At 47.3% G+C, this 26,910-nt stretch overlaps 1 protein-coding gene across 2 annotated transcripts; it reads right to left on the bottom strand.

Moving 5' to 3' along the window:
• Nucleotides 1-4,261: 4,261 nt before the first annotated feature.
• Nucleotides 4,262-23,741, bottom strand: PTP4A2 (protein tyrosine phosphatase 4A2). Of its 2 annotated transcripts, none has more exons than XM_086765066.1 (6): nt 23,492-23,741; nt 14,662-15,338; nt 13,007-13,099; nt 7,865-7,995; nt 5,830-5,904; nt 4,262-4,709 (listed from the first exon to the last, which is right to left on the bottom strand). In XM_086765066.1, the coding sequence occupies exons 2-6, from the start codon at nt 14,755-14,757 to the stop codon at nt 4,601-4,603; spliced, it is 504 nt and encodes a 167-aa protein (XP_086621192.1). In that variant the 5' UTR covers nt 14,758-15,338; nt 23,492-23,741; the 3' UTR covers nt 4,262-4,600. The 2 variants fall into 2 exon arrangements, with proteins under 2 accessions (XP_086621192.1, XP_086621191.1); XM_086765065.1 differs by having other exon boundaries at nt 23,519-23,741.
• Between the last annotated feature and the right edge of the window lie 3,169 nt (nt 23,742-26,910).

Here is a 26,910-nt window from a genome sequence, read left to right as displayed (position 1 = left end):
GAAAGGGCACAGAGACAGCCACCTCAAATTCCAGCTATCCTGCCAGTACCACCACAGCCACCATCAAAACAAAGCAGCTTCTCCAGAAGCCTCGAAATCTCACCCACGGCTCTTTCTCCAAGGCCTTTGCCAGGCACACCATTACCCCCACAAAGCACTGGGGAGCTCAGTTACCTGGTACCAACCACATCCCTGAAACAATGATCCATTCAGCGGTCCACAGAGAAGTGGGGCTCCTGTCCTGGGTGGTATGCAGGCAACTTTCTGCAACTGCACCAACACCTTTGTCAGACAGCCAGTAACTTTGTGAGAGCCTAGTTTTCTTCCTGATGTTGTCCCATCAATTAGTAGTAGCAGGATCTAGACTAAATATACAGCATGGAAAGCAATTAATACTTGACTTAGGTCACTTCCTTCATGGATGATGGTGATTTAAGTTCTGAGGGAACAAGGGAAAGTCTTAAGATTTAGCTCCATACCAAAGCTTTTGGGTTTTGCACAATATTTAACACAGGACTACCAAGGTAATGATGTCTACACAGCCCTTGGACAGCCTAAAGTGGAAGGTGTTCCTGATAGACTTGTGAAAAGCATCGCCCGTTACGTCCCTTTGGGACTCGATCAGACGTAAATCCAGTTTTAGACAGGATTCCTTGACATCTCCATTTTCACAGATGAGTCAAGGGTACTACCTTATACCAAAACTTTACGCCCCTACACATCCAGCCAAGCCAGCCTCCAGAACAGACACATGAATGGAGTAACCCACTTACCCGAGCCTAGAAACTCACCGTGGTGCTCAGCTGCAAATACCCCTGTGCTCCAAGGGCCTCAGCAGCCTTTCTGTCGTTGTCAGGGAACAGCGCAACCCCGAGCCAAGGCTCTGGCCACCTTCAGCACACGCGTGAACGCTGCCGTCCGGAGCGGTGACGCTGCAAACACCTAGAGAGGCAGCAAGCTGACAGCGACCTGAACATTTCACTGCAAGATCTGTTTACTGACAAAAAGCTGTTCTGCCAGCCTCCACGGAACATGTACATAAAATGCTCACTGGAATTGATTCACGAGGATTAAGACAGAGTTAAATTATTTGTTATTTTTCAGTTAAAGGAACATACATGATCACCGAAGCGCAAACCATGACTCCCAGTTTCTTTCCCCATGCAGTCTCTCCACTCTGCTTATCATTCTTGATTGCTTCAAAAGTAGCATCTTAATGCTATAAATACGCATGTGATTAAGTGTTATCTCCAGTGAAAGTGTCAGTATCTGAGGCTGCCGAGATGTTAGCGAAAAAAACTGACAAGAGAAACAAGGAACTCCTATCGTACAGGAATATCTCAGTTCCAATTAAGCACATGGTATTTTTTTATACCAAGTGGCTTTTGATTAGCAAGACGTATTTCACTTTGGTGCATGGTAACCAAAAAGGTGGAAATTCCGAAAAACAAAACAAGAGTTTGGTGTTAAAAAAAAATACATATATATATGTATACACACATATACACACAAAGACACCCTCACAGAAAGAGGAGATGGAACTTCCCAGTTACTGCTGGCAGTCTCACAAAGTTGTTTATTATCTCATTGCCAACAGGGACTGCAAATTTGTTCCAGTGCACTAGTGGGAAAAATCTGATAAATATTAGAAACACGATACCGATTTGCAAGTAACCAACTTCTTTGATGGCAGCAAAGCTGATTGGATTGTTATCTGTGAGGCCCCGAAAACAGCACCTTCGTATTGTTTCAGTGACACAGACCAAGGCAGGGGCATTCCCGTGCCAAGGAAGGGGACCGGCTGGGAGCCAGGACTCCAGAAACTCCATTGTCACCCCAGAACAACCACCCCATTCAAGCTCTGCCAGGCGGCCTGCTGTCTAGTCTTGTCCAGGGCACAACGGAAAGTTTTGCAAGGGATCTTGGACAGCTCTTGTTTAGAGCTCTTGTTTGGTTTGGGGTTTTTGTTTGTTTAAAGGTAAGTTTACACCTTTTTAGAGAGGCAGCTTGAAAAGAAGAGAACTGTTCCTGTCTGTGCCTCTTCTCAAAGGCAGAGCAGCCTTTCCCACCAGCGCCTCCACACCACGCGGTACCCAACGGTGACCAGCTATACAAGGGGCACGGACAAACTTGTCCAAAGGCCTTTACAAATCAGATGAAAGAAGAGCATTTAACATTAATGAGCTGCAATAAATTCATCAAGAGCCAGAGGGAAGACGTTTTACTGCAAGAACTTTATTGCACTACGTTCAAGTGCTGAACCACGTATTGTGCCTACTGGACATCGGTCACAATTACACCCCCCATTTTGTGCCTGCACTGTACAACAGTCTGCTCTTTTCCCTATTCTTCCTCAATTACGGCTGCAGAGTCATAGTATATGATAACTACTACATTATAAATCAGAGTAAAACTAGGGGGAAAATGCAAAGTTATACATATAGCATGTGACTTTTTTTTTTTAAAATTGTTCTTCAGAAGGGCCTGGGGTTTGGTTTTTAATCCAGCTCAATACCTTCCCCTCCAATCTGACTTCCATCATTTGCCAAATCAGCTTTACCTACCACCATTTCATTTTACTACAACCATCACTTTTAATTTGCAGAGACAGCTAGAACACCAGGCTTGTAGTTTACAAGGGGAAGGTAAAGGCCAGGATTTGGTAGTTTCAGCATCCTGTGCCTTCCACGTGGACTCAAACATCACCAGATAGGTTATTTCCCTAGTGAAGGCAGTGACATCACACACACTTTCATGTCTCCTTTATCTATCCAAGAAATCAGAAACGTCACACATCTTAGAGGGAGGAAGGAACTCAGCACAACAACACAGCTTGAGTCAGGGTGCAGAAGGAGTTCCGTGGAGCGCGCTGCTTTCCAGCCATGGCCTCAAACAGGTCTGTCGGTAGGTCTGTGAAGTGAGGGTCTTGATAAGCACCATTACTTTTTGCTAAAATTTATAAACCCCTTCCAGGAATAGAATTCTGAAAGTCCATTACTGGTGTTCCAAAAACGTTTGTGCAGTTAAGCTGCGGACTGAAAACAGAAGTCTAGAACAGGAAGAAACCCTGTGAAGGCAGTTCGCATCGCCGGCAGCTGAGGTATCAGTAAAACACGGGTACCAGTCTACACCCACTACAGGCACAGACCAGCAAAAGCCTTTGGTGCTCCAAGCAAAAGGTGACAGGAGAACACGACCCTAACCCTGCATTCCAAGCCTTCAGAGGCTGAGTATTACAGACGTGTTGTCAAGTCGAAAGCATGAGGTCACTACTGGGCAGGGCACTAAGCGAACATGTTTGGTAGAAGCAGCCTGGCTGAAACCGCTTATTAGAGGCTCTGAAGTGACTCAGCTTGATTAACTCACTGACATAGAAAGAGAACGTGGTGCCAGCACGCACCCCAAAAATCAGCGTATTTATGGTCTGACAATGGTGCATACACGGCAGGCATGTTGGCGTGTAACCGGAGATTCTCCCTCCAGAAGAGCCTAATAAAAAATAACAAGGCAATCGGTGGTTAAACTGAACTGTACGCGAGGGCCAGGCGGGGAACACACCCATACTGGGCATCTGTTCACGGACCGCATTTCTGCGCGTGTACCAGCTTTACCTCAGACACAGTACAAATGAGACACTCCCTCTGATCTACTGTGTTCAGCAAGGCAGAGAATCTGGACAGCAGCAAAGAGCCTTTTCTTCTTCCTTATGACAGATAAAATTAATTTTAAGTCCTTGTCTGAATTGCCCCTTGCTCACCTAGGACACTTTTGAACATCAGCCTTCTGCCGAGACAGATTTTCTATCCAGCAACAGAAAGACAATTAACATTTCAGCCAAATTCTTTGGATATAAGACCAACATACACACACACGAAACCACACACACGTGCATACACACACTCTCAAAAGCACCATCTCCCCCCAGTCGGAACAGGCCTTTAGCACGTTCACCAAAGTCAGGAGGCAGAGAGTCTCCTGTTAAAGCCCACCAGGAAGTTTTTTCACCCCTGCAGAGTCAGAGCACCGTGCAGACACACAACACAGGCATCTCTGAATCTCTAGAATACGCCCCGGGTGGGCTTAAGGCTGTCAGACTGCTCCCGTACAGCAAAGGCTCCTCCTCGTGTCTCTCTGCCAGGTCCCAGCAAGGTTAAAAAAAGGCAACTCCATTTAAGAGAGTCCCATAGGAATTCATGTATCGGGCCCTAACTGCGGGGTACGTTCCTCAGGTCAAGAAAATAGTTTCTCTACGAGCCAATGCTCTGCTGGTTTTCCTTAGACATAAAATTTACTTTATTTCTTTTCTTAAAAAGTTAAAAATACAGAAGGTTCAGAAACTGATTTTCTCCTTACAGATGTTCAAACTGCAGCTTAAGGAGAAAACAATCCTTCACTGAAATGTTTCTCTTAATTTTTTTTTATTTTTATTTTTATTTTCATTCATCACCACCATTAGGACAGAGGTTGAGGAGCACTGACTCCACCACTAATTTGATGACGTAGTTTGACTCCAGATTCACATTTCCAGGTGCCAAGAGTCCAGAAAACAGCCATGTTAACTTCTGCCTTCGTTTGAGATTTTTTTGTTTGTTTGTTTTTTTTATTGAACACAGCAGTGACCGTTGGCATCTTTGAAGCGTAATCGCATCTTAGGTCGGTATTTCTCAAGGTAAAGCAGCTGTTTGGAATTGAAAGCTCCCCTCCTTTTCCTAAAACAAAGAGAATGAAGGCTAATATCAATGGAAAAAGTACTGCTTCGATCACCATGTACATTCTCAGGCAGATTAGTCCTCGTTCCAAAGCTTTTCTCTACCTATAAAACAGCATTTTGGCTTGGTTCCAAATCCATTGACACTTTGAGGAAAGACAAACCAGACCAGCACATGCACTTCATCACCTACATGCCAGTATTAAAACCAAAATCCAGTTAGCAAATTTCAGCATATTTTCTTGGACTGGGAGAGTTCCCATCACCAGATAAACAACACCAAGGTCACTCTTTCCTTGCAGGTGCACGCGCTACGTATTCTAGTAGCTAGTAAATAAAGACCATAGCATTCAGATACAGATATATCAAGAGGTTCTCAGAAAAGGCACTGTACCCAGGAAGAGAAAAAGGGAACCTAAGAAAGGAAAAATTCAGAGATCTGTTGACAGCAAGACAGTTTACAAAGATTACTGAAGACCCTGGGAATCCATAAAAGGATGAATTGCCTTTTTGGCAAAGTTCATTGAACATAATCTCACCTGCTGGGCTTCATTTCAAGATCTGATGTTATCACTAAACCAACAGTGCTCTGCAATCTCGTCCTTTACCAATTTTGTTATTTTCCAGACAGGTGGTTTCCGACATCTCCTGGGTGGATAACACACTCACACCACCTGTGGGAGTGCTGCTGCTCCCCTGCTTGCTGTAAAAATCCTGCTTGGGGGCTCAGCCTCACTACAAGGTGGTTTGGTTGGGGTTGTTTTGTTTTGTTTTTTAAATTAGGAGCAACCAATCCATGTCAAATTCACCCACGATTTTTACAGCCCCAGCCTAGACTTTTTTCCTCCCCAACTTCAAAAATCTTTGAGTCTTAATGGATTAACACATAGGCCTAGATTTTAAAATAATAATTTTTTTTTTTAAAATCACCTTTTAATCCTCATCTCTAAACAGAGGAAAGGGCACAAGCCTCACCATTAATGTCAAAGTCAAGCCCATTATTGGCAGGATATAGCTACTAGAAAAGAAACCCGAAATCTAACAAACTTTGCTGAAGACACATGCTGTTCAAATACAACACAAACTGAGAGATTTCTTGAGAAAGGGGAAGTTTAACTTACTGCCTTATGTACTGGACTGCATCTTCATACTTCATCCCACTTTCAAGGAGAGCAAGTGCAACGAGGACAGGAGCCCTAAAGGAGAAATCAATATTTAAAGAAGATCTGGATAAACAATATATTGAACCTCTCAAAATACACCAAACTAATCTCTAAACAAATAGCTTACGCATTTTCTCTTTAAGTATTATTTAAAGACAGACATTTGCTCGCTGAGTACCTAATGTAAAATTTCTTTTAGTAGACAGCTCTGCTTCCAACAAACACACACACAAAAATAAAAATCAATAGCTCCTCAGTGTTTGGGGTATGAAATAATTCTAGATTGTTATGCTTTCTCATTTCACTATAACTCAATTTTCTACTTCGCTAAAACAAGTGTGTAATACCTCTTGCACACATTTTGCTTCTTATAACACTGCAGATTTAACTATACATGAGAGAGATCTATGAAGCATTGAACAGATTACTTATATTGATTTTATTTATTTATTTATTTTTAAGTTATCTGCTGTGCATGGAACTGGGCGTTCTAGGGACAACTGAGCAAAAACTTCTGCTTTGGGGTCCACATTTTGGAAGGTGGCTGAGGGTAAAGAGCTAGCTTTTCAAACAAGCCAAAAATCACAGCAGACACAGACTGTCTCCTGGATTGCTGTTCACTGCACAGTTGCAGCAGGCAGCTCTGACAGCAGAGCAAAGGGTTAAAGAGGTGCTAGTAACTGGACCAGTTGTACTCATGGCTAAACAAAAACAACTCTATCACTGCCACACTGCACCTGCATCAACAGAATTAGTCACATTATTCACTTTCCAAATGAAGCAATTTGAAACATCAAAAATCACTTCCAAAAAAATTTCTGTCTCTTTTTACTATAGCTGAAGTGCAGTTCCCTACGACAGGTTGACAGCTTTCCAGATTAAAGCAAAATCTGTAAAGCTCTCGCTTTTCTCTCTGCCAGAAGTAATCTGAGAACAAGAGCAAAAAGGTCATTCGGCAAGGAACAGACACACAACACGAGTGTGTGTGACATACAGGAGATAGGAAGCCTCTGGTACCCTTTGGCCTGGTATTAGACAAGAAACAGGAGAGTTGAAAATCACTTGAGTTACACGTGGTCGCAGATAAAAATAGAGCAGAAATGGATTTTTTAAAAAAAATGTTAATTGTCTTGGCTTTTTGGCTCATTATTCTCTCTCTGCCTCCTGATTTCCCCCATCTCTTCCTCTCTAGAGATGGAAATTTAAGAATTGCCACACTCCAACTCTGTGCTTACTCGACTTCTTTAATCCTCCTTTCTTGCCCACTCCTTCATGTCCTTAAATATCAACAGTCCCAGCGTTTCTGTAAGAACACTAACACTTAAGCTCCCTTTCCTCCTACCCCATAGGATAAACATAACATTCAAAGATTACATTTGGGAATATGAATGTAGCATTTAGTTTTCCTAAACTGGTCTTTTTGTTCTTTCATCTTGAAACAAAGTTCTTCCCAAAGAAGCAAGTTATGTTTTGAGTGGTGAGGAGAGAAACAGTCTGCACATGAGGAAGAAATACAAGTCTAACTCTTCTTAGCACTGAAGTGAAGCCACTTTAGCCTAAGAAATTGGAACCGCTTTCTCTAAATGTTTTTTTTTATTGCCACATGCTTAATAGTATATCAGTTAAAAACAGGAGGAAATTTAGAAAACCCCAACTGTACAGCCTTAGAAATCGTACTAGACATGTATATTGCATAAGAAATTTCATTGTTTTCTGAGAAAGACACATACTTTCAAATCAACAGCATCTCTAACTGCTCATGTCATGATTGACAGAAGTGTTCTGAACAATCTCTCCAAGTTTTTCTTCTCATCCCGGATCAGAGCTATGAAATTACTGAATATTTTTAAGCTCTAGTAAGTCTCTGTTGCTTTAGCGACAAAAACTTCACACTGCTGCTTTAAAGCATTATTTGGGAGAAAACCAGCTAAACTGGCATTTACAAATAAACAAACTTCAAGCCCAGCACAAGAACAAGACAGCAGATACTAACCGTCCCAACCCTGCAACACAGTGAACTGCGACACAGCATCCAGGCTCTTCACGAAATTTGGTTTTCAACAGGTTTAGCCAGTCATCAACTATCTGATTTGGGGGTGGTGCTCCGTCATCAAACGGCCAGTCCTTTGAAGTATAAAAAAAAAGGACATTAGCTGTATGGACTTCAATCCATAACCAACAGCAAGGGAATCGTAACTGGGAGAAGGAAAATACCACGTTCAGCAAGGAGTACATATTACACTCGCAGTTCTGTGGGTGTTTTCCTGGTTGCACAGAAGTTTGCAAGTCAATACCATAATGCAACGCTAAATGTTTAACAACCATTTAATTGCACTTTTCAATAAAACTTCAATAAAAGTCTACACTACCTCCTTTGTAGTATAGAATTTTTAGAAAAATAGCTGCCCTTGAAGTCTCATTTCGTTAGAAATATGTAAAAATCAATAGACATTTCAAACAAACATTTGAAAGATGAGAACTCTGCAGACTTTTGCCTGCAGTTGTGTCAGCCTTTTAAAATACTATTCGTACTGCGGACTGCACAGAGAAGCTACTTCCTGAGCAGCAGCGAAGATAGTCGTAACAACTCAGACGGATCAGTTTGTCCAGCTGCCACAAACTCAATGACAAGACAGTTAAAATTACCTAGGTACGTTCAAGCCAAAAAACCCACATTCACAAGCGAAAAAGAGCTTAGATAAAAGGCAAAGCCAACAACTAAGCCGCATTTACAGTTACATTTCTGTTTGTTAGAGGGGTAGCCAACACTTAAACTACCTAGGCCACATCTAATATCACCAACACGCCCATCAAATCAAAACTGCATGTGAGAAACTTCCCATTTTCCTGAGGTCGCAGCTCTTTCCTGGAACTCGTGCTAAGTGCAGTACTGTATGTCCTATACTTCAACACCAAGCACAACATCACATGCTTTATCATCTTCTCAGACACGGGGAGTGCTGTGGAAAGAGCACTCCCAGATGCAAGGCTGAAAAATAATACTTAGCAGCTCTTTAGCACTTTTCATTAGACAACTGCAATGCATTTTACAAGAGAGACTCACAGCCAGAGCTTCACATTGTTCAACAATCTCTCCAAATGCTTTGAAAGGAGGCCTCTTCTTCCCTCACCGGTCAGAAACACGCCTCTCACGTCGTATCTTGACAACAGGTTAATGTAATATTCTCTGAAGCCCAAAAGAAGCACGCGGAAACTCTGAACAAGTACAACCAAAAGTAAAAATCTGCCAGATTTTAATTTTGAAATGCACTTACTGCTACCCTAACACTTCCTGAGCAGCAAGCACAGCGTAGCACACAGAGCTCAGCCCAAGAACACCTTACAAGCGCGTTAGCACGTTAAAGAGCTGAAAGGTGGAAATCTGCGTCTCGGAACCACAAAACCAAAAAAGCCTTTAAGTTAGTGAAATAACTTCATTATGCAATTAATTCAGAAAGATACACAGAGTCTGAAAAGGGCAGAGAACTTTTTTAAAGCAAATGGGAAATTAAAAATATCTGAGACAACGCAGCAAAAGAAAAAACTATCGAAACAAGATCCTAAAGCAAAACTTGTTCTTTCTAATAAAAGGCTTTTACGAGATTTTCCACTCAGTCCCACACTGCTAGATGTATTATTTTAGGCTCTATGTCATCCACTGTCCCAGGAAGAGATACACGGGCTGCCAAGGGAAGAGGCATTACCCATCGCAAGATGCTTTCTTTTGAAATTGCCTTGCGAAGAACAGGGTTTACCCGTCAGTTCTGTGTCCTAGTTTTAGAATAAACGAAATCCTTTCCTCCAGAACAAACACAGGAGGTTACTACATTGCTTTAGCTCATGTGATAACCACCACGGCCACACAACTCTCGTGCCAGCCCGAATTAACGACATTGTCATGTCCCCACAGAGCATCGCCTTCTCAGGAATGGGGCACCACTGATATTAAATTAGCACTGATAAAACACTGCTGCTTGGGACGCTGCCCTGAATGAGGAACAACAACAATTCTGCGACTTAGAGGAGTAACTGCAGCAGAGTTTTGCAGGTTTTTTTTTCTTTTTTTTTTTTTTCCTGATTATGAGTTCTGCCAGCACCACCTCCAAATTCCTGTCGGCCAGGACAGAAAACAGATTGCTAAGCTGGGATGATGCACTGAGATCGCACAAACAGAAAATACAGCTCTTTCATGCCACCCTATAGTAGCTGCGCAGGATGATAGGCTGAAAGGGTGGTTGTTATTTACCCTTTTCCTGGAGCAGCCTGGCTCAGCAGAACAGCTCCGAGTTGGTCAGTCAGCAACGACTGCAGGACCGGCAGTGCAGAACTGAGATGACCAAGCAGCAGCAGCAGGACTTTAAAGTGACAAAGAATCCTTTCTTCAAAACTCGTGCGCAACTCGGCAGCAAAGCACTCCCAGAACTGTCCCCATCTGCATCGGGTGGCACCGCAGCCACCAGCCCGGAACTTTCCCACCTCAATACCAGAGCCCGTGGCGACGTAGTAAATGTCAGCTGGCAATGATCACATCTCTAACGCAGGCACTCCCGACTCCCTGCGAGCGCTCAGGTGGTGGCCATCCCGGACGGCACAGAGCGTGCAGAAAGTCTGACCCGGGGATAACAGTGAATGAAGGATCGAGAGAAGCAGAACAATGAAACATGTCTTAGAAAATGAACAAAACTATCACAGCCTCCTTGGTTGCCAGCCAGTGCAAAAATACTTCTGGAAAAAAAAAAAAAAAACCCTACCAGTTTTTCCAATGTAGTATTTCTACATTTCAAGACCTTACATATGAACATAACTAAGAACTGCAGAAGCCCACAGAAACTAAATCCATCCCCGCCTCCTGCCTCCTGGATTTAATCTCTGTTGATAAACACGCGCATGCAATAGTACTACTTCAAGCGCGGAACATCTAATTCTCTGCTTTCTCACTATGCCATCTGCCAAAGCAACTCCGTAGCTGCCGCATTCTGCCCATCCTGCCAGTACATGATCCTGTGTCGCGGCATGAGAGTAGGCTTTGCTAAAATGCTCTCGTTTTAAGGGGTGCCACTATGCTTTTGACCTCAACAGTTCTAAAATAGACACTAATCTCTCTCAGGCTGTTTTTAATCTTAATGCTATTTTTGCAAGCAAATATTAGCTTTAAATAGTGACGTGTTATTTTCTCAGCCAGATGGTAATTTAATATCATCTCGAACAGCAGCAGGACTCTGCTTCGAAAACGCATGCACTCATAAGAAGGAAAACCTATTCAGGAGTTGGTCATGTCTGTGACGAGTTAAACCTATCTCAAAGGGCAAAACAGCAAATTGCTAAGACAGCCTCATGACTGGGATCATCGGGATCAGTGATGACATCAACAGCAAACCTTCCCTGCCACCTCCTGCTTTCTGTTACCCTTAACAGATGCCTGGGGGATTTATGCTCTCCTGGTTTGCCTCCTGCAGCAGTGGAATACTAACTAGGAAGAACTGGTACATACCAAACGCAGAGAGGCTTGTTAGCTCAGGGAAACGCGTACAGACACCAGACTCTGGCATGTGTTACTCAGAGTGAAAGGCTCTCCAACAGAACAGTGCTTAGCAGAGCTGGCGGAAACAGCATTTCCAGTTTTTAGAAAAGCTTCCTCAAAAAACCGTTTTCACTTCCAATCTAGCCAACATCAAGTTTTTAAGTTTCTTGAGAACCAAAATCCCCGAACCATTTCAGAAGCACAGATTCCAGAGCACAGAGAGCTCTGGCTCTTGCAGCTGCCCCAAGGGCCCCGGCCATGGCCGGGGTGGGTGGATTTCGCTCGCAGCTGCAGGAGCCAAGGTCAGCCGGCCTCACAGGGCAGGCACCTTGGCAGAGCTGGACACCTGCAAAACTGTCCTAAGTATTCTAGGAAGAACTCAGATCTGTGCTTTGGCACAGGAACACAGAAATACTCTAAGCTCCAGCTTAAATGGGGGCTCTGAGGGCTTCAACATCAGAAGTTTAATCCTCCCAGCCTCTGGCAACCTCAGGAGTATCACAGCTAGAGGTTTCACAGCAGCATGCCTGAAAACACTGGGATGTCCAAGACACCTCTAGAGTGAACAAAAACACTATTCCAGAGCGCAGCCCTAGCAGCGCTGGTAGCCCTGTAATGACTGATTTTTCCAGCAACACTGAGGCACACGTGGCTGCCTGGAACTGCAGTAAATGCTTACTAGGGCCAGGCGCCAAGAAACCTGACTGACCTGTACGTGGAGTTTTCACAGATATGCCAGGATACAAGTTTTTCTCCTAATGGAAAACTGCAGAAGTTTCCCTCCAAACGAGCCATAAAAAAAAAATCAAGAGGCAGTAGAAGACTGACTACCTGCAACAAGAAGGTAAGATGCAATTTCTGGCCTCGTAAGAGTTATTACTCACTCCAGTAAAATAAACTGATTCTATCTGACACACTATAATAATTCAGAAGTATTGCCTGGAAAAATACCACCTGCAAGCTTAGTATGAGCACACACCTATTAAAAAAAACCTCCCCTAAAATGCCAAGCAGCACTAGACAACAGTCAGACAGCCACTGCCCAACGGTAACGATGAGCAGCAGTTCAGGAATTGCACCTGCTGAGCAGGGAAGCCACCAGCAGCCGGGCTCCATTCAGAGGTGAGGCTATCGATCAATATCCTGCTACAGCCAGGCCGTGGAAGCCTATACCAACGTGCCCAGAAAGCGGCACATTTGGAGAGAGCGAGAGAATGGAGTTTTTTATGCATCCTGAGAAGGTCAACAGTAAAGCCAAGAAAGTGCTTTATCCAGAGAAAAGGACCAACCGAGTTATATGAACCACAAGGCTGAACATGGGATTCGTATTGCACTAGTCACTAAAACACAATCAAAATATCTCAACAAATCCAGAAATCCAGGAACAGACATTCCTATTCCAACTAAAGCGCTCAGGCAGTTGTAACGAATCAGCAAGCACCTTTCACAGCAGTACAGCCAGTTTCTCAAAACCAGCTTTAGCTGATGCGGGGGATCACGCTGCTTTTGGTCAGTCTGAAACAGTCATAAGCGCTTGCCCAAAACGTGAAGGCCATCCCCACCACTTCTAGATACACAATTTTTCATTTTTAGACAGTTTTAAAGGCAACTCACTAGAACCTGGACTCCTTCTTTTTCAATGGGAGCTTTATCGTAAGTGGCATCACAAACTCGCACCAAGGTTGTCACTCCGTACTTCTTCAGCTCCTTTAAGAAAAAGGAAAACACGTGAGCACACCGACGGAGCAAAGGGTTACAGAACTTTCTCACCAGCTACAAAACTAAATATTCGCCGGAGTCAGCAGTACCACGGCTATTGCACAGCTCCAAGGTGACTACACAATGAAGGAGCAAGGGCCAAGCCAGAAAGGGAGGTTTAAGGCCTGCATTAGGACAAGGGTTACAAGTGGCAAGAATAAACGTGGAACACTTCTGAATTATTCTTCTCCAGGGATATGCCAAGGTGGAAAAAAATTGCATGTATAAGAGCAAAATTAAAATAGCTGCTTATATTCTCCACGCAGCTTCTCCTCTTTAAATAGAAGCGTGGAGCTGTTTGCTTCAGCCAGTGTTGACATTTTGAGGCAGGGAGGAACAGAGCACACACACCACCATACTCCAGCTTCCTTGTAATGCACTATAAGTAGCACATTGTGCTAGATAAATAATCAGAAGATCAAACACAAGCTGTTTCAGTTCACTTTGAAGGTTCATACAGCAAGCAGCGTTTCCCCTCCTGTTTGGACGGAATCACTGTAACCTCTAACAATTAGCAATAATATATATTCCAGAGTCAGGACGTCTGAAAAAAAGACAACAATCCATAATAATGGGGGAAAAAAACCCCATATATATGAAGACCAAAAGAATGTGGCTTTCAGACAAAGTTAACCACTAATATCTGAACAGATTCATGGTGAAGAGCACGCTGCTGAATGGTGGAAGTTTGTTAACAGCCCCAGTCAGACATCAGTATGACAGGATCTCTTTGGAATTAAAGAGATTTGTGTATGCAAGATAGAAGTCCTCTGGATATAAGGGCACAAAGATACAGCAGGTTTGGAGCAAACATGAATGCAGAAATACACTGTAATGCTGCTTCTCTGACGATACCATCTGTCACTTTATCAGCAAACTAAGTATTCAATTTTGCAGTATTTAAGATCTGCTTGTGTCAGTAACGGCCTGACCCACTGCCCACCATCGCTGAATCTTCCCACAGGGAGACCCAAGCAGGTGTCATTCCTCGTGGATAAATTCTGGCACCTGAAATCTCTGGCAATTCCAGGACCGGCAGGGCACTTTGAGAACACATCCTGTAAACTAAAACATCACTAAGTACTGCACTTAATCCTACTCTAAGGGAGGAGAAAGGTCAGAAACCAGTTATAATTGTTAACTGCTTCTTTAAAAGCCAAAAGCTGAGCAATAGATCAATATATTAGAAGCACTGCATTATTTAATGAAAGATAACGTTCAGAACGTCCTTCGGGAACCAGGACACGAATGATGGCAAGGGGCTGTGTTTGTATGCTAAAACGGAAGCGCATCCAGCCTCCTGCAATTAAAGAAATGCGGGACTTTCGAAAAAGTTATTGGTGGATTCTCTTCTCAAACTGCCAAGAGAACGCGAACCATATATTGAAGATAAAACCACCTTAAGTTTCAGGTAACATGTAACAAAGCCAAAGCATTGAGCAACGAGCGCAAGGAATGACTGTTCAGCGCTTCCACGGAAAGAAGGATGGTACCTTATTTGACTGCCTTACCTCTATGAACCTGCCGAGGGTTGCATTGGTTGGGTTGTGAGTGATCAGGAAACGCATGTTCTCGAAAGTAATTTCCACGGGGGCTGGACGGTTCATAATGGCAAACAAAATGTGTAAGGGGCCAAAAAAAATTAAAATTAAAAAAAAAAAAAATCAATAACCTTGGAAAGGTTTCACAGCAGAAAACATTAAAAAGACCACTAAAATGCCTGGGATTGATCAGAGCTTGCTTTGACGTGTTTGTTCCTTAAAGAATTTGCTTCTAGAAAAGCAGGTTTGCTTCAGAATCCACTTGAATTCAACTTCAGCCTCAATTACGGTAGGTGGTATCCTTCAGACTCCCAAAATTCTGACTACGTGCAAGGCTAGGCAGCCTGTTCTACATTTAGGCACTGGTGAGGCAAAAAGGTAAGGGCAGATTTTCTCTCCACTTTGTTTTCTTGATGCTTAGTTTTGCTAGAGTCAGTAAAAGGAATATGCTTCCAATGTGCAGAAGATATCCCATATATTTGAGTGTGTTCGTTGTGTCTGGAGTCTTCAAGGCAAAGTAATTATGGCACGTAGAACCCCCTGCGCTCAGCTCACTTGTCAGCCAGGATCCTGTGCTGGGCCTGGCAGAAGTCTGCCCTCACGCTCAGAATCGCCATAAATGTGCGACGTATATTCCAACAGAACACCTAGAGAGAAGAAAAATATCATGTAAGAGGAATTGCGGCTTCTACTTCCAGACACACCAAATGTTCACCCTCCTAGAGAAACTCGAATTAAACTAGATAAGACTATGTTTAAAAAACAAACAAACAAAAATCAGTCTTTACTGGAGTCCCGATCAGTGTAATCCCGAATATTCTTTCGGCACCAAGTACGCTCTAGCCCAGAGACACGGGACTTCTTGTAACTGCTGTTCCTGGCAGCCAGGCACCGGAACGGAGAACAAGGAAACCTTTCTGTGCTCTCCGAGGCCCCTCCCTCCCAACCAGGTGCCCTAGCAGAGCAGAAAATAGCACAAAGCCAAGCACAGGCTTCAAAGTGTCCGTTGGTACAGTCTTACCTGTTTGGCCTGAACCCAAATATGTAGAAAATGATTGTTGGTATGGCTTTATTCCCCGAACGAAATAAGCAGTACAAGCAGCAAGAAGAGCGTAACTGCCATATATAGGAGTTTTTGCTAGCAGATAAATTTCACCAGCATTGTAGTATCACCAAACTTCCAACGGTAGCAGGGAGATATCCTCCAGAAACCACTCATTTCTAGAGCAACCAAGTGGTCCTTCAGCAGTAATAACTTTGAGTTGTTCCCAGTCTTACCTGTGTTTACAGACTGGGGCATTAAGACAGCAGCAGCCTCCAGTCCTAACACACAGGATTCAAAATACAGATGTTTTAGCAACAACAACAGAAGATGGCAGATGCAATTCCACCATGAGGTTTAGGGGGATGAAAGTGGAGCTAACCTAACCTAGCTCGACTCGCTTAAGGCTGAGATACTGAATAAGCAACATGGCTTTTCACCGCGTTTAAAAAGCATGGAACTAAAGAATCACTGCTGGCAATTCTTTTTTTTTTTTTAAGGAAAAAGTTTTAAATCAGTTGAATAAAATCCAAACTAGCAGCCAGAAGTCTCAACCTGCAGCTCAAGTGGAAAGGTCAATGTGGCACACTCAAGTGAACGCAATTAGGGAAAAACACACACCCATGAAGTTCACACCCCAAGCTTCTGCTGCGCTCAACATTTTAATGAGATCCTCGCTTTAAGACAGTCAAATTAAGTACTACAAAATTACCTTTTTCACTGACACGAAGTCAAAAATCACCCAAAGAACAGCAATTATTTCCTTAAAGAACAGCTTTCAATGCCAAAAAAATACATTAATTAGGTTGCCAGAGGCAAGAACAAAGATGTTTTCAATAACCTCCCCCAACCTTAACACAGTTCTTACTCTGAGTGACTGAAACATTTCAAAACCAAATCCTGGAATATTTTATCAGTGTAATGACTGCAGGATTCAGTCTCACCCCAGATGGAAGAGTCTCATCTACACACACCACATTCAAGTCCTTACGCTTGTCAACTCCTGCACGCTTGTCACAACTCTCTCATATACGCTACAGAATCTCAAAGCAGAGGGTATGTTAAAATGTATCGCAGTCTGCTAGAGCAGAGTGACTAAAGCTGCAGCATCACATGTCCAACATCTGTAAAACTCTACGCAAGAAAGTATTTTTCCAGGCAAATACTGGCCTGGTTTTCCCTCATTTGAACACACACTCCAGTCACCTGATTTGTCCTGGAGAGCAACCTGCTGACTTACATTACAGGAACGCTTTCAAAACTAACTTTTTAAGACCTAACAAGGTAACTTAAATAAAAACAGTGGTCAACAGATCTTGGCATAGGAGATCAAAAACTTCGATCCCAAGTACCAGAGGCTTACAGCATTACAAAGTACGCTGTCGCAAGGGGAAGAACTATTGTGTCATATTTAAACAAATCCTTTGAACAGTTTTATTTTCAGCACCAATAATTTGGTGGGAAGAGCCTCGCCCCGTGCTATTCGCACTGCGAGTTGTATCCGATCAGGTCATTATGGTTACACTTCTCCTCCCTCAAGCAAATCAAAGAGGGAATTTAAACCCAATTATTTTAGAAGTCTTTTGTAAAAACTATTTACCAAGTCATTAAGAAAGGACACCTGGAGATGACATGTTCCAGTAAAGTAAGTATGGCAGAGGGAGGCACCAGCTCAAGTCCTGCTCCCAGACCTGCAGCTGCTCGTGCTCTGACCTTGGCCAAGCCACTTTCAGTAGCTCGACTCATCTGCAGAAGAGGAACGACACCATCTTACCTTCCCCAAAGGAACAGTACTGAAGCGTTTAATTAGCTAATAGCTAAGGAGTGATTAAAAATGTGAAGCACTGTATTTAAGTCTGAAAAATTACTTTCAGAAGGATAAGAAATTTATGTAGCATTCAACCCTATTTTTAAAAAAGTTTGGTTAGCGACACATACATCTCTTCTTCCCATGGCTTTCAACTGCTAACTGTTTAACTAACGAATAACCAGGCTTATAATTAAGAAAATGAAAAACAGGAAAACCCCTATTGTCTACATCGTCTGATGTGCCCAAGTAAATACTTTAAAATTTCTTCCTCCTTATGTTAGCAAGCAAATTTGCACTTCAAAATCCCAAGAGAACTGAGCACTATCAAACTGACGACAGTAAATAGTAACCAGGTCTATGCACAACATAAAGCAAGAAATAATTTTTTAGCCAATTAACCTTCAGCTTTTTATATATAGAAAGTGAGATAGCACATGGAGAGAAACCAAAAAATTACAACATGTTTTATGTGGCTGACCTCAGAAAAGGCACAGAGGTATCCAACACATCAATGCTGGGAATGAGGTGCAACAGCTTCATCAGGAACCAGAGGAGGAGAAAAAGCAGAGACAGAGGACAAACAAGGCAAGCAACGGCCACTCGTGCATCTGAGAAGACCTAGGAATGCTTGGGAGTCAGTTCCTGATGTTGTTTAACTTAATTATCAGCGAATAATCATCAATCAAGACGCCTATCTACACAGCCAAGTTTAGTGAGCTGTGACAGTCTCTGCACCTACAGACACGACTAATTTCAGCTGTAACTAAGCACTGCGAGCTCACACCTCACACAGCCGTACACCCCAAGAAAGAGCCTGATAAAGCCTAATGAGGTCAATTTGAGAAGAATGTCTTTTAAAATGCTATGAACGTGCAAGAATATGCTTGAAATGTATGTAAGGGGCAGCCCTGTTATAAATCAGGGTGATTAACTAATTAAGAGAACAGTTAAATGAATTCCTGTCTCACTAGACGCTTCACTTGAGATTGCCTGGAGTAAAAACCCAGCACGCCTCCAACGCTCACCTCCGGTGGCCGCCTGTCCGTCACTGCATCGACTCCTAAATTAGACCCTGCAGTAGGGCAGGCCGCTCGCCCTTCTCTACCGAGCCCGTACAAGCTCAGGGAGACACGTCGAACGAAAAACACGCCAGAACACCATGAGGAATTCCTAGCTCCACCACCTCCTTCCAAACACAAACCAGTAAAAGTGCTGCCTTAGCTACACTGAGACAGCAAAACAGCTTGCAACAGCTGCAGCTTCCAGAGATTGCAAAACACGGATACCTTTGGAAAGGTCACTTGGATCACCTTTCAAAATAACCCGGTGCACAGGATGCACAGCGAAGCCTGCTAATTTGTCAGTCAGTATTGAAAGAGTACTTCAGGGTTTTGAAGTTTTTGAAACCATCTCGACTCATTTTGTTCCTGTAAGTGGGAATCCCCATTTTATGTTAACGAAGTTAGGGCACAACCTGTGGAATTGTTCCTCTTTTTCCTCTTCCATCAAACCTCACTCTTTCCGCATTCACACGCGCGCAATCAGCGCCGCAGGGCACTGACGGCACACAGCTCGGTCCCATAAACATTGCCGTTCTGGTACGACTCCGCAGCCCCGCTGGGCTCTTCCCGATACTCTGCGTACGTCACATTTCACTTCCCCTTCCTGCGCTGCCCTGCCGAGCGACCCACGTTCTGCCCATACGCTATCAAAACGTCCCCTTTCGTCTGGAGTACAAGGTGCTTTTTTCAAGTGGAAGAATTCACCCAGACCTCCAAAATTAGCCTTAGAACGGTGGCAACGCACGTTAGCAAGAACCCAGCAATCACCTTTTCTAAAACACACTCTCCTAGTATACAGAGACAAGAAACCCTGGAACTAACATTCTTGGAAAAAATTCTTGAACGCTTTCTGAAGAAAGCTTGCTCAGAATGACACGTGCCTAGAGAGGGGTGAGGTCAAAAATTTTACTGTTCCACCCTATCCACCCCCGCCACGGAGCTCCCTCCCAGCCTGCTCACAAGTTCTGCGGGTGACTCACTCGTTTCCTTTTGCACTAACCCAGTCCCAGGCCGTAAAACCGACGGCAGCAGATAGAGATCTGCCTCAGCAAGGAAGAAAAAAAAAAGTCCAGATTAAAGAAGTTGTAAAGGTGACACATAAGGAAACAGTAAGAATTGTCAAACAGACCGTGCAAGACTCCTCAGTGAGAGAACAGTCCTACAGCAAAACTCAAAATCGAGTACTACGCAGAAAAAGTTTAGGTGCCGCACGTAAATGTGGGTGAGGTCAAACTGCTACATCCAACACAGGCATGGATGCACAGGGATCATCATCCTGGCGAGCTCGGCAGCGGGAAGTGACTCGATACTGCGTTAGCTCTTTCAGAAAGAGCTGGTAGGCTTGTGTGCCTTACGCTTTACATCTTTTCTCTCCTGTGAAATAAAACTTGCTTCATAATTAAAAATGCTGCTTTGACACTTAGGATTTTTTGAACGCCTTCCCCATCCACCAGTTTTTAAAATCCCTCCAGAGGACACATTTGAATGTTATTTACATACCATGCCCAAAAAGTTTAGAGTTACTAAAACTCTTTGAAGTCAAACCCAAAAGGCTCAGCTAAGAAAAATAAGTTTAAGCTATTATCCCATTTAAGCCATAGAATTATATTTAAGTAAAATCAAAAATTGCTTTAGACAACAGTTCATGAGTATGTGACACTAACAGCTCATTCCTAAAAATCAGAATGCCGAGTTGTCCGAGCTGTATCAACTGCTGGTCTTTGAAACCACGGTCCAGCTACACCACGAGCCTCCCCGACAACTCAGACTGACTATTCTCACACCTTAAGATGAAGTATCAAAAAAATATCCCCAAACCCATTAACAAGTCAAGCAGGACTTAAAAGCAATTTCAAATCACACAGCAACGGGGATATTATTCTGTGAAGTTACAGAGCTGAATTACTCGCATCTTAGTCATCTCACTCGTTTGAATTTGCCGTATACCTCCGCCGGAAAAATGACTCTGTGGCGAGCGGGCTCCAGGTCCAGGCTCTGAGGGCAGTTAAATGCAGCCTGACAACTGAAACTGAAGCTTACTGAGAGATCTCACTGCACATCCACAGAGCCCCAATTGTTAAATCCACAGCCCATTATTTCGAGCAGAGCCAGACTTTCTGTCTAAGAGATCAAAAGGAATTTAGCTTTTTGGTACAGAGAGAAACAAGGGGTAACAAGAAGGTACACATAAGAGTGACCTGGACAGACAGCGACCCAGCATCTCAAGTGTCATAACAGTGAAAAGGATCAAGGGAGCCAAGGCTCCTGTACCCCTTCACAATTAGCAAGATGAGCCACGAGATGACACCGGAGCCAAGAGCCACCACAAAGTGATTTTACACTCTCTTACGATACACAGCAGCCAAATTCTGGCCTGAGCAGGTGCCAGCCTGGTCGAGTACTGCAATTCACAGACGTCAAGAAGAGCAACTTGTAGCGCAGGCTCCCAAGCCATCAGGCCTATTTTTCAGTGTTTGGACAGAGCTGTTCCAAACCTCCAGCCCTTTTAACAGGCAAATAAGCTGTCAAACTAATCCAAATACAGCCAGAGCTCCTCTCTGCTAGCTCAGCAACGGCACGGCACTGACAACAGGTTTTCTCCTCCACAGATATTATCAAAATACACAACCTACAGCACTTACAAAAGTTATCTGCTTGCACTACAGCGTCTCGAGAGCTGCGTTTCCAGCTGTAGGTCATCTTCCTTACAGCGAGGACAGAAGCTCGCCCTTCCACGAGCCACACGTCGCCCGGCTCTGCCCAGGGCCACGCACCAGCGCGCTCCCTCCCAGGCCCCGCAACAGTTAACCAACGCGGCATTCCGCCACGGGGCAAAGTCCAGCGGCAGCAGCGGGGAAACCGGCTGCGATGGCAGTTCAGCTCTGCTCCGACAGAAGAGCAACGTTTACGTACTGCTGCGTGGAAGAGAATAATGAACATCTGCAGGTAATTAAACCTGAATCCAATCACCTGTGTTTATGACAGATGCACGTAAAAACATCACACCTAGACCCTAAGCAAGGAGGCCAACATTCCTGCCTGTGCATCCTTGCTCCTGCCTTAACTCCAACCAATCTTTTCTTTCCAACAGCTGAGTTCATTAAATCCAAGTATTTCTACACGTTGAGTCATAAGGAGATAGAGTTTTCTGGCTGCTGCTAGTGGTGGGCTTATCTTTTCTCTTCTTTAAATACTAACTGCAGCTCTGAGTCAGAACCTGACTGGGTCGTTTTGGGAGTTTTGAAGCACGTTTCCATTTATACAGTAGCCTTTAAAAGCCAACTTTCTTCCTTACTCCTCCTCACACCGAAACCAACAGGCACACAGCTGCCCTGAGAGAAAAAGCAGATTGTGACTAATCACACTAAAGAACCACGAGGAACCGTCACCGCAGCTCCGCGGAGGCCACTTCTACCATCATCCCCGTACCGTAACACCTCCCAACCTGCAACCTCGCCTGCGCTCCGAATCCCAGACCCCCAGCCCCCGATAACTGGGGGTTCCTCGCCCACCAAAGCACGCCCGAAGCGGCAAACCACAGCCGTTCCCAGTAAGTACACCACCCCGCCCTCAGACCTTCCTGCAGGTCACTCCCAGCACCCTCAGCAACACCAGTACATTCTTTAGCCATTGCCCCAGTCAGACTTCCATCAGCTCCTCGCTTCCAGCCCAGGCAGCTCCAAATCCCACAGGGCAGCCCTCTATCTACACAAACCAGTCTCGGCATTCGCTACCCTGCCCCCACTCGAGCCCCAGGAAAACCACCACATCCCGGACACCCTTCCTTTCCAGCTCCACGTGCCCCCCTCCAGCCTGAGAAAGATCTCCCCCAACGCTGCTCACAGCCCTCCTTGTCTCCCCTTTCCAGCCCAGATACCAGAAAAATCACTTAAACTTTCCAGAAGGGCTCCGGGTCTCACACAAGGCAGACCCCCTTCCCCCAGATCAGCCCTCCCATCCTTTCTCAAACTCTTCCCCCACCCATACAGCACACAGGAATTAGTAACACCCCCTCCCCTCAAACCAGCCCCTCTGAATGCCCCCCATACCAGCTACAAGCAGACCCCCCCTCAATCATCCCCACCAGCTCTTGGCAGTCTCCTTATTTTCCCCCTGCTGCAATTCTACAGGCACTGAACTCCCCCCTTGAACATCCCCCCCAACCCCAACACAAGGCAGACTCCCTCCCCTAAACGATCCCTTTGGGGTCCACGCATCCCAGCCCCACAGCTGAGGGGGGATCCATACAAACCAGCCCTGCAGACCAGGGAGGTGGGCACCGTAAATCAACCCCCTCCCACAGGTGAGGGGAAGACCCTCCAAACCAGCCTCGCAGGTAGAGGGGACACCCCACAAAGCAGCCCACCACTGCAGGCAAGGGCTGCTACCCTAAAACCAGCCTTACTGGCCATGGGGATCCCTCATACCAGTGCAACCCCACAGGCAGGGGAGACCTCCCAAAACCAGCCCCAAAGTAGAGCAGGGACCTCACAGGTCAGCAAGCTGCCCCCCAAGCCTGCTCCTCAGGCCAAGGGACCCTCTAAACAAGGCCCACAGGTCAGGAAATCGCCCCAGGCCAGGAAGGTTCCCCCCAAACCGGCCCCTCGGACCAAAGAGGGTCTCCTAAGCCAGCAAGGACTCCCCCAAACCAGACCTGCAGCCCAGGCGGGACCCCTAGACCCCCCCGAATCGGCCGCAGGAGCCAAAGGAGACTCTCCAGGCCATGAAGGGCTCCCGGCCCAGCCCCACGGGCCGGGGACCCCCTCAAAACCTCTCAAGGAGCCGGGGGGGTGTACCCACAGGCCGCCCCAAAGCCACTGCTACCCCCCCCCAAGCTCGGGCCCGCCCCGGGGCGGGGGCCTCCGGCCTCCCTCGGTCCCTCCTCACCCGAAGCCCCCTCCAGCGGCCCCTCACCCTGGGCATTGAGCGCGTCGGCGTTCTTCCGAACGGGCCCGGCGCCTCCCACACACCGGGCCGGGGGACGGGAAGGAGCGAGAGGGGGCGGGAAGGGGCGCGGCGGCGGCGGCGGGGCCCGTGACGGGGCTGGGGCTGCGCTCGACCCGGTCCGGCCCGGCCGCGCGGAGAGACCGGACAGCCCGCGCGCCGCCAGACGGCTCCTCGCCCACAGGCCGCTCCCTCCCCGCCCGCGCCCCGTGGTACGGCCCGCCCGCCGCTGATTGGCACGGCCCGCCTCACACCCACAGCCGGCATTGGTACGGTCCGCCTCCCCTCCCGCCTCGCTTTCAGCGCGCCGGGTGCGCCCACTCAACGGCCGCGGGGGTGCACGGGGCATGCCGACGCGGCACGAGAAAGCGCTGGGGCGGCCTCGCTCCTCGCTGCCGTGCGCCCCTCCCCGTGCCGCGGGGAACGGCTCCCTCCGTCTCGCTGCTGTTGGACATGCCCCCCCCCCCAAGAGAGGCGGCAGTGGTACAGCCGGCTTCCCCCCTCCTTGGCCATTGGTATGGCCCTTCCCGGCGCAACCGGAGAGCCGGGGGCGGCTCGCCCTGCCCCGCCTGCCCGCCCTAAGCGAAACGCACCGCCCTGCTGTCCCCACTCACCCTTGGTACATCCCCAGCCGCCTCCCCCGCCCTTCCGGTGCACTTGGACTGGCCCTCCGGCCGCACGTGCACGGGGGCCCTTCCACGCCACACACACCCCCCCCCCCCCTCCCACAGCGCACAGCCGCAGTGGTACAGCCCGCCCCCCCCCCCCCCCCCCCAACCGCTCAGTGGTTCGGCTCGCCCGGCGGTTCCCATGGCTTCCGCTTCCCCAGCCGCACCGGGACCGGGACCGGGACCGGGCCCTGCCCGCCCCAGCCACCGCCTCCCGAGCGTCCCCGGGGGCAAAGAGCCCCGGTGCTTACAGCCCTGGGGCCGCAGAGGGAGCGGGGTCCCCGGGAAGGGCAGCTCGCGGCCCGGACCCCCCGCACCGTGATACCGGAATAAACGAATGATTGATCCGGTTCCCTGCTCCGGATACGGTGACTCAGATTTTGGGTGGGGGGGGCAGGATCCTGGCCCGCGGGAAGCCCCACGCCGGTGCCGGCGGCGTAGCGTTAAGTGACCGCTGGTGCCAGCGCCAGCCGGACAGCGCCGTGCCCCGTGACGGCCCCGCCCGACACCGGTTTTAACGGCAAAGGGCGCGACAGGGATTGCGTAACGCGGCTCCAGCACCCGCTTCGCACGTCGGGGGGGGGGTGGGGGGGAAGGCGGCATCCCTAATCCTGCCTGGAAGCCCGGGTCCGTGCCCACCACAATCCTGCCGGGAGGCTGCAGGGCCCCTCCGAGCCACCGCTCCCAGCTGGGGCCACAAAACGGAGCCGGCGCAGAGAAACGGCCGGGCTGCACCAGGGAAGGCTGTCCCACGCACGGGGTGGCGTTTCGCTCCCCAAAAAAAGCTGCCCCGCTGACGGGGAGCAGCTCTGAGGGACAGCAGCTTGCCCCAACAGCAGGCCAGATCCTGCTAGAGAGCACTGGGACATGGCACCGGGCCGGCCCCGGCGCCGCGCCACCCTCCCGGGAGAAGGGAGGATTTATCCATGGGATGAAAATCCTTTGGCTGCCAAAGATCCCCAAGAACAGCACAGTCAGCCCCTGCGGGGTGAGCATTTAATGCCGTGTAACGAGTGCCTTCATTTGGAGCCACGGACCAACGCATCCTCTTCCGCCAGCCGAGATAAAGATACCAGAGCCGCAGGACAGACAGACCGCTCCCGCGGGCACGGCTGCTGCCAACGGTCCAGCCCGCCGAGCGAGCGGCTGCGCTGGAAGCAGTGCCGGCAAGGGCTGGAACAAGCATTCCTCTGTTCTCGGCTCCGGCGGGAAGCCCTCCGCGGGGCCCCTCGCCCGCGCGGGCGGCAGCGGTGCCTCTGACGCGCGGCCATTTGCATAACGCGCAATATCGAGCGCTCCGGGCTGCCGGGCTTCTTCCTCTCCTGCAGCAAAACAAAGGCGTTTTCTCCAAGAGCTGATGAACGGCCCCCGCCAGAAGCGAGCACGTCCACGCCAGCCATCAGCTGCTCCCAGAAGGCGGAACAAACGCCGGGAGGATGGAGCAGGGACGGCCCAAAACACACCCATCTCCCGTTTGCAGCCAGAGGACAGCACATCGCTCCTCCGCTCTCAGCCTGGTGCTGTCTGGAGGGAACCGCGTCCATTTTAACCCAGTGACTCTGTTTGTGAAGCAGCTGAAGGCTCTGGCCAAGCTCAGGGCCACGCTGCTCTCTCTGCAGGCTGCGTAAGGTAATGACAAAGGAATGTCTCAGCCCCTCTACGCCCTGAGCAGAGCAGACGACATGAAGAGAGAAGGTAGAAGTGACTTAATTCACCGATGGTGAACTGACCGGTTAAGCAAAGCGTCCAGGTTCACTCAGGAAGCCTGGGGAGTGTTGGAAACTCATCCCAGATTTCCTAATTTCCAGTCCAGGTCCCCATCAGGCAACCTTCTTCTAAAAATTGAAACATTCCGTAAAGGAGCCACATCCATCTTTTTTTTTTTTTATCCCCCTCTGAAGCTCTTTGAGGAATGGGTCCAAATCAAAAAGCCAGCCACAGCACAGCAGAGCTGGTGGGAAGATGGGAGCTGGGTGTGCTCAGGGAGCACCGCTGAGGCAGGAAGGGAAAACCCTGGGCCAATGACAGCCCGTTACCAGAAGCAGAGTTAGTTCATCCTGGCTCCGGAAAGGTGCTGTGGCATTTACAAGTGACGCAGCTGTGAGTAAGGATGAGATAGGGAACGAGAATCTCAATGAAAAATAAGCCAGAATGACACTGAAGATACACAACGGGGGTGAAGGAAAAAGAGACTGTGAATGAGGAGGAGGAGGAACAGGCTAGGTACACGTATCAGAGACCCACGCAGCTCCGAAGCTGTCAACAGCAGGAGCTCCCTTCGCCAGGCGAGATGTTTTGTGCAGCGGAACGGCACAGCCGTTGACCACCGAGTGACGGGTTTGCACAGGTTTGGGGGGCTGGGAAACGGCACCCTGCAGGCAAGAGGGACAGGATGAGGTTCAGGCTGTTACCTGATGACGTGGGAGGCTACGTCTGTCCATGAACATCAGCTTCAGCTCTGCACAGGAGGGGCTGCTGCACACAGCGGCCTGTCAGGAGATGAGAGATCAAATAAGAATCACATGCTTCCTTAACAGGCTGAAGTATACATGTAATTTCACAAATTATAAAAGCTGTTGTCTCCCATGTCCTCATGCTATGACTGTCAAATTATTAATGAAGGGCCATGTTTGATACTAACTTAAGGAGCTGCAGTGCCCAAAATGGTTAAGTAATTGCTGCCTCCACAGACCA

The sequence above is a fragment of the Chlamydotis macqueenii genome, chromosome 22, assembly GCF_036417535.1.
Source record: "Chlamydotis macqueenii isolate bChlMac1 chromosome 22, bChlMac1.mat, whole genome shotgun sequence".
Taxonomy (NCBI): Eukaryota; Metazoa; Chordata; class Aves; order Otidiformes; family Otididae; genus Chlamydotis; species Chlamydotis macqueenii.
Note: the sequence above shows the minus strand (reverse complement) of the source record. Positions and strands in the feature narration are given on the sequence as shown.

Excerpts from the sequence above, each read along its gene's own strand:
- PTP4A2 (XM_086765066.1), bottom strand. The coding sequence starts at position 14,757 with ATGAACCGTCCAGCCCCCGTGGAAATTACTTTCGAGAACATGCGTTTC. Across the intron at positions 13,100-14,661 it reads CCCTCGGCAGGTTCATAGAG|GAGCTGAAGAAGTACGGAGT; the intron begins GTAAGGCAGTCA and ends TTTTTCTTAAAG. Across the intron at positions 5,905-7,864 it reads TGTGTTGCAGGGTTGGGACG|GGCTCCTGTCCTCGTTGCAC; the intron begins GTTAGTATCTGC and ends TTTCTCCTTTAG.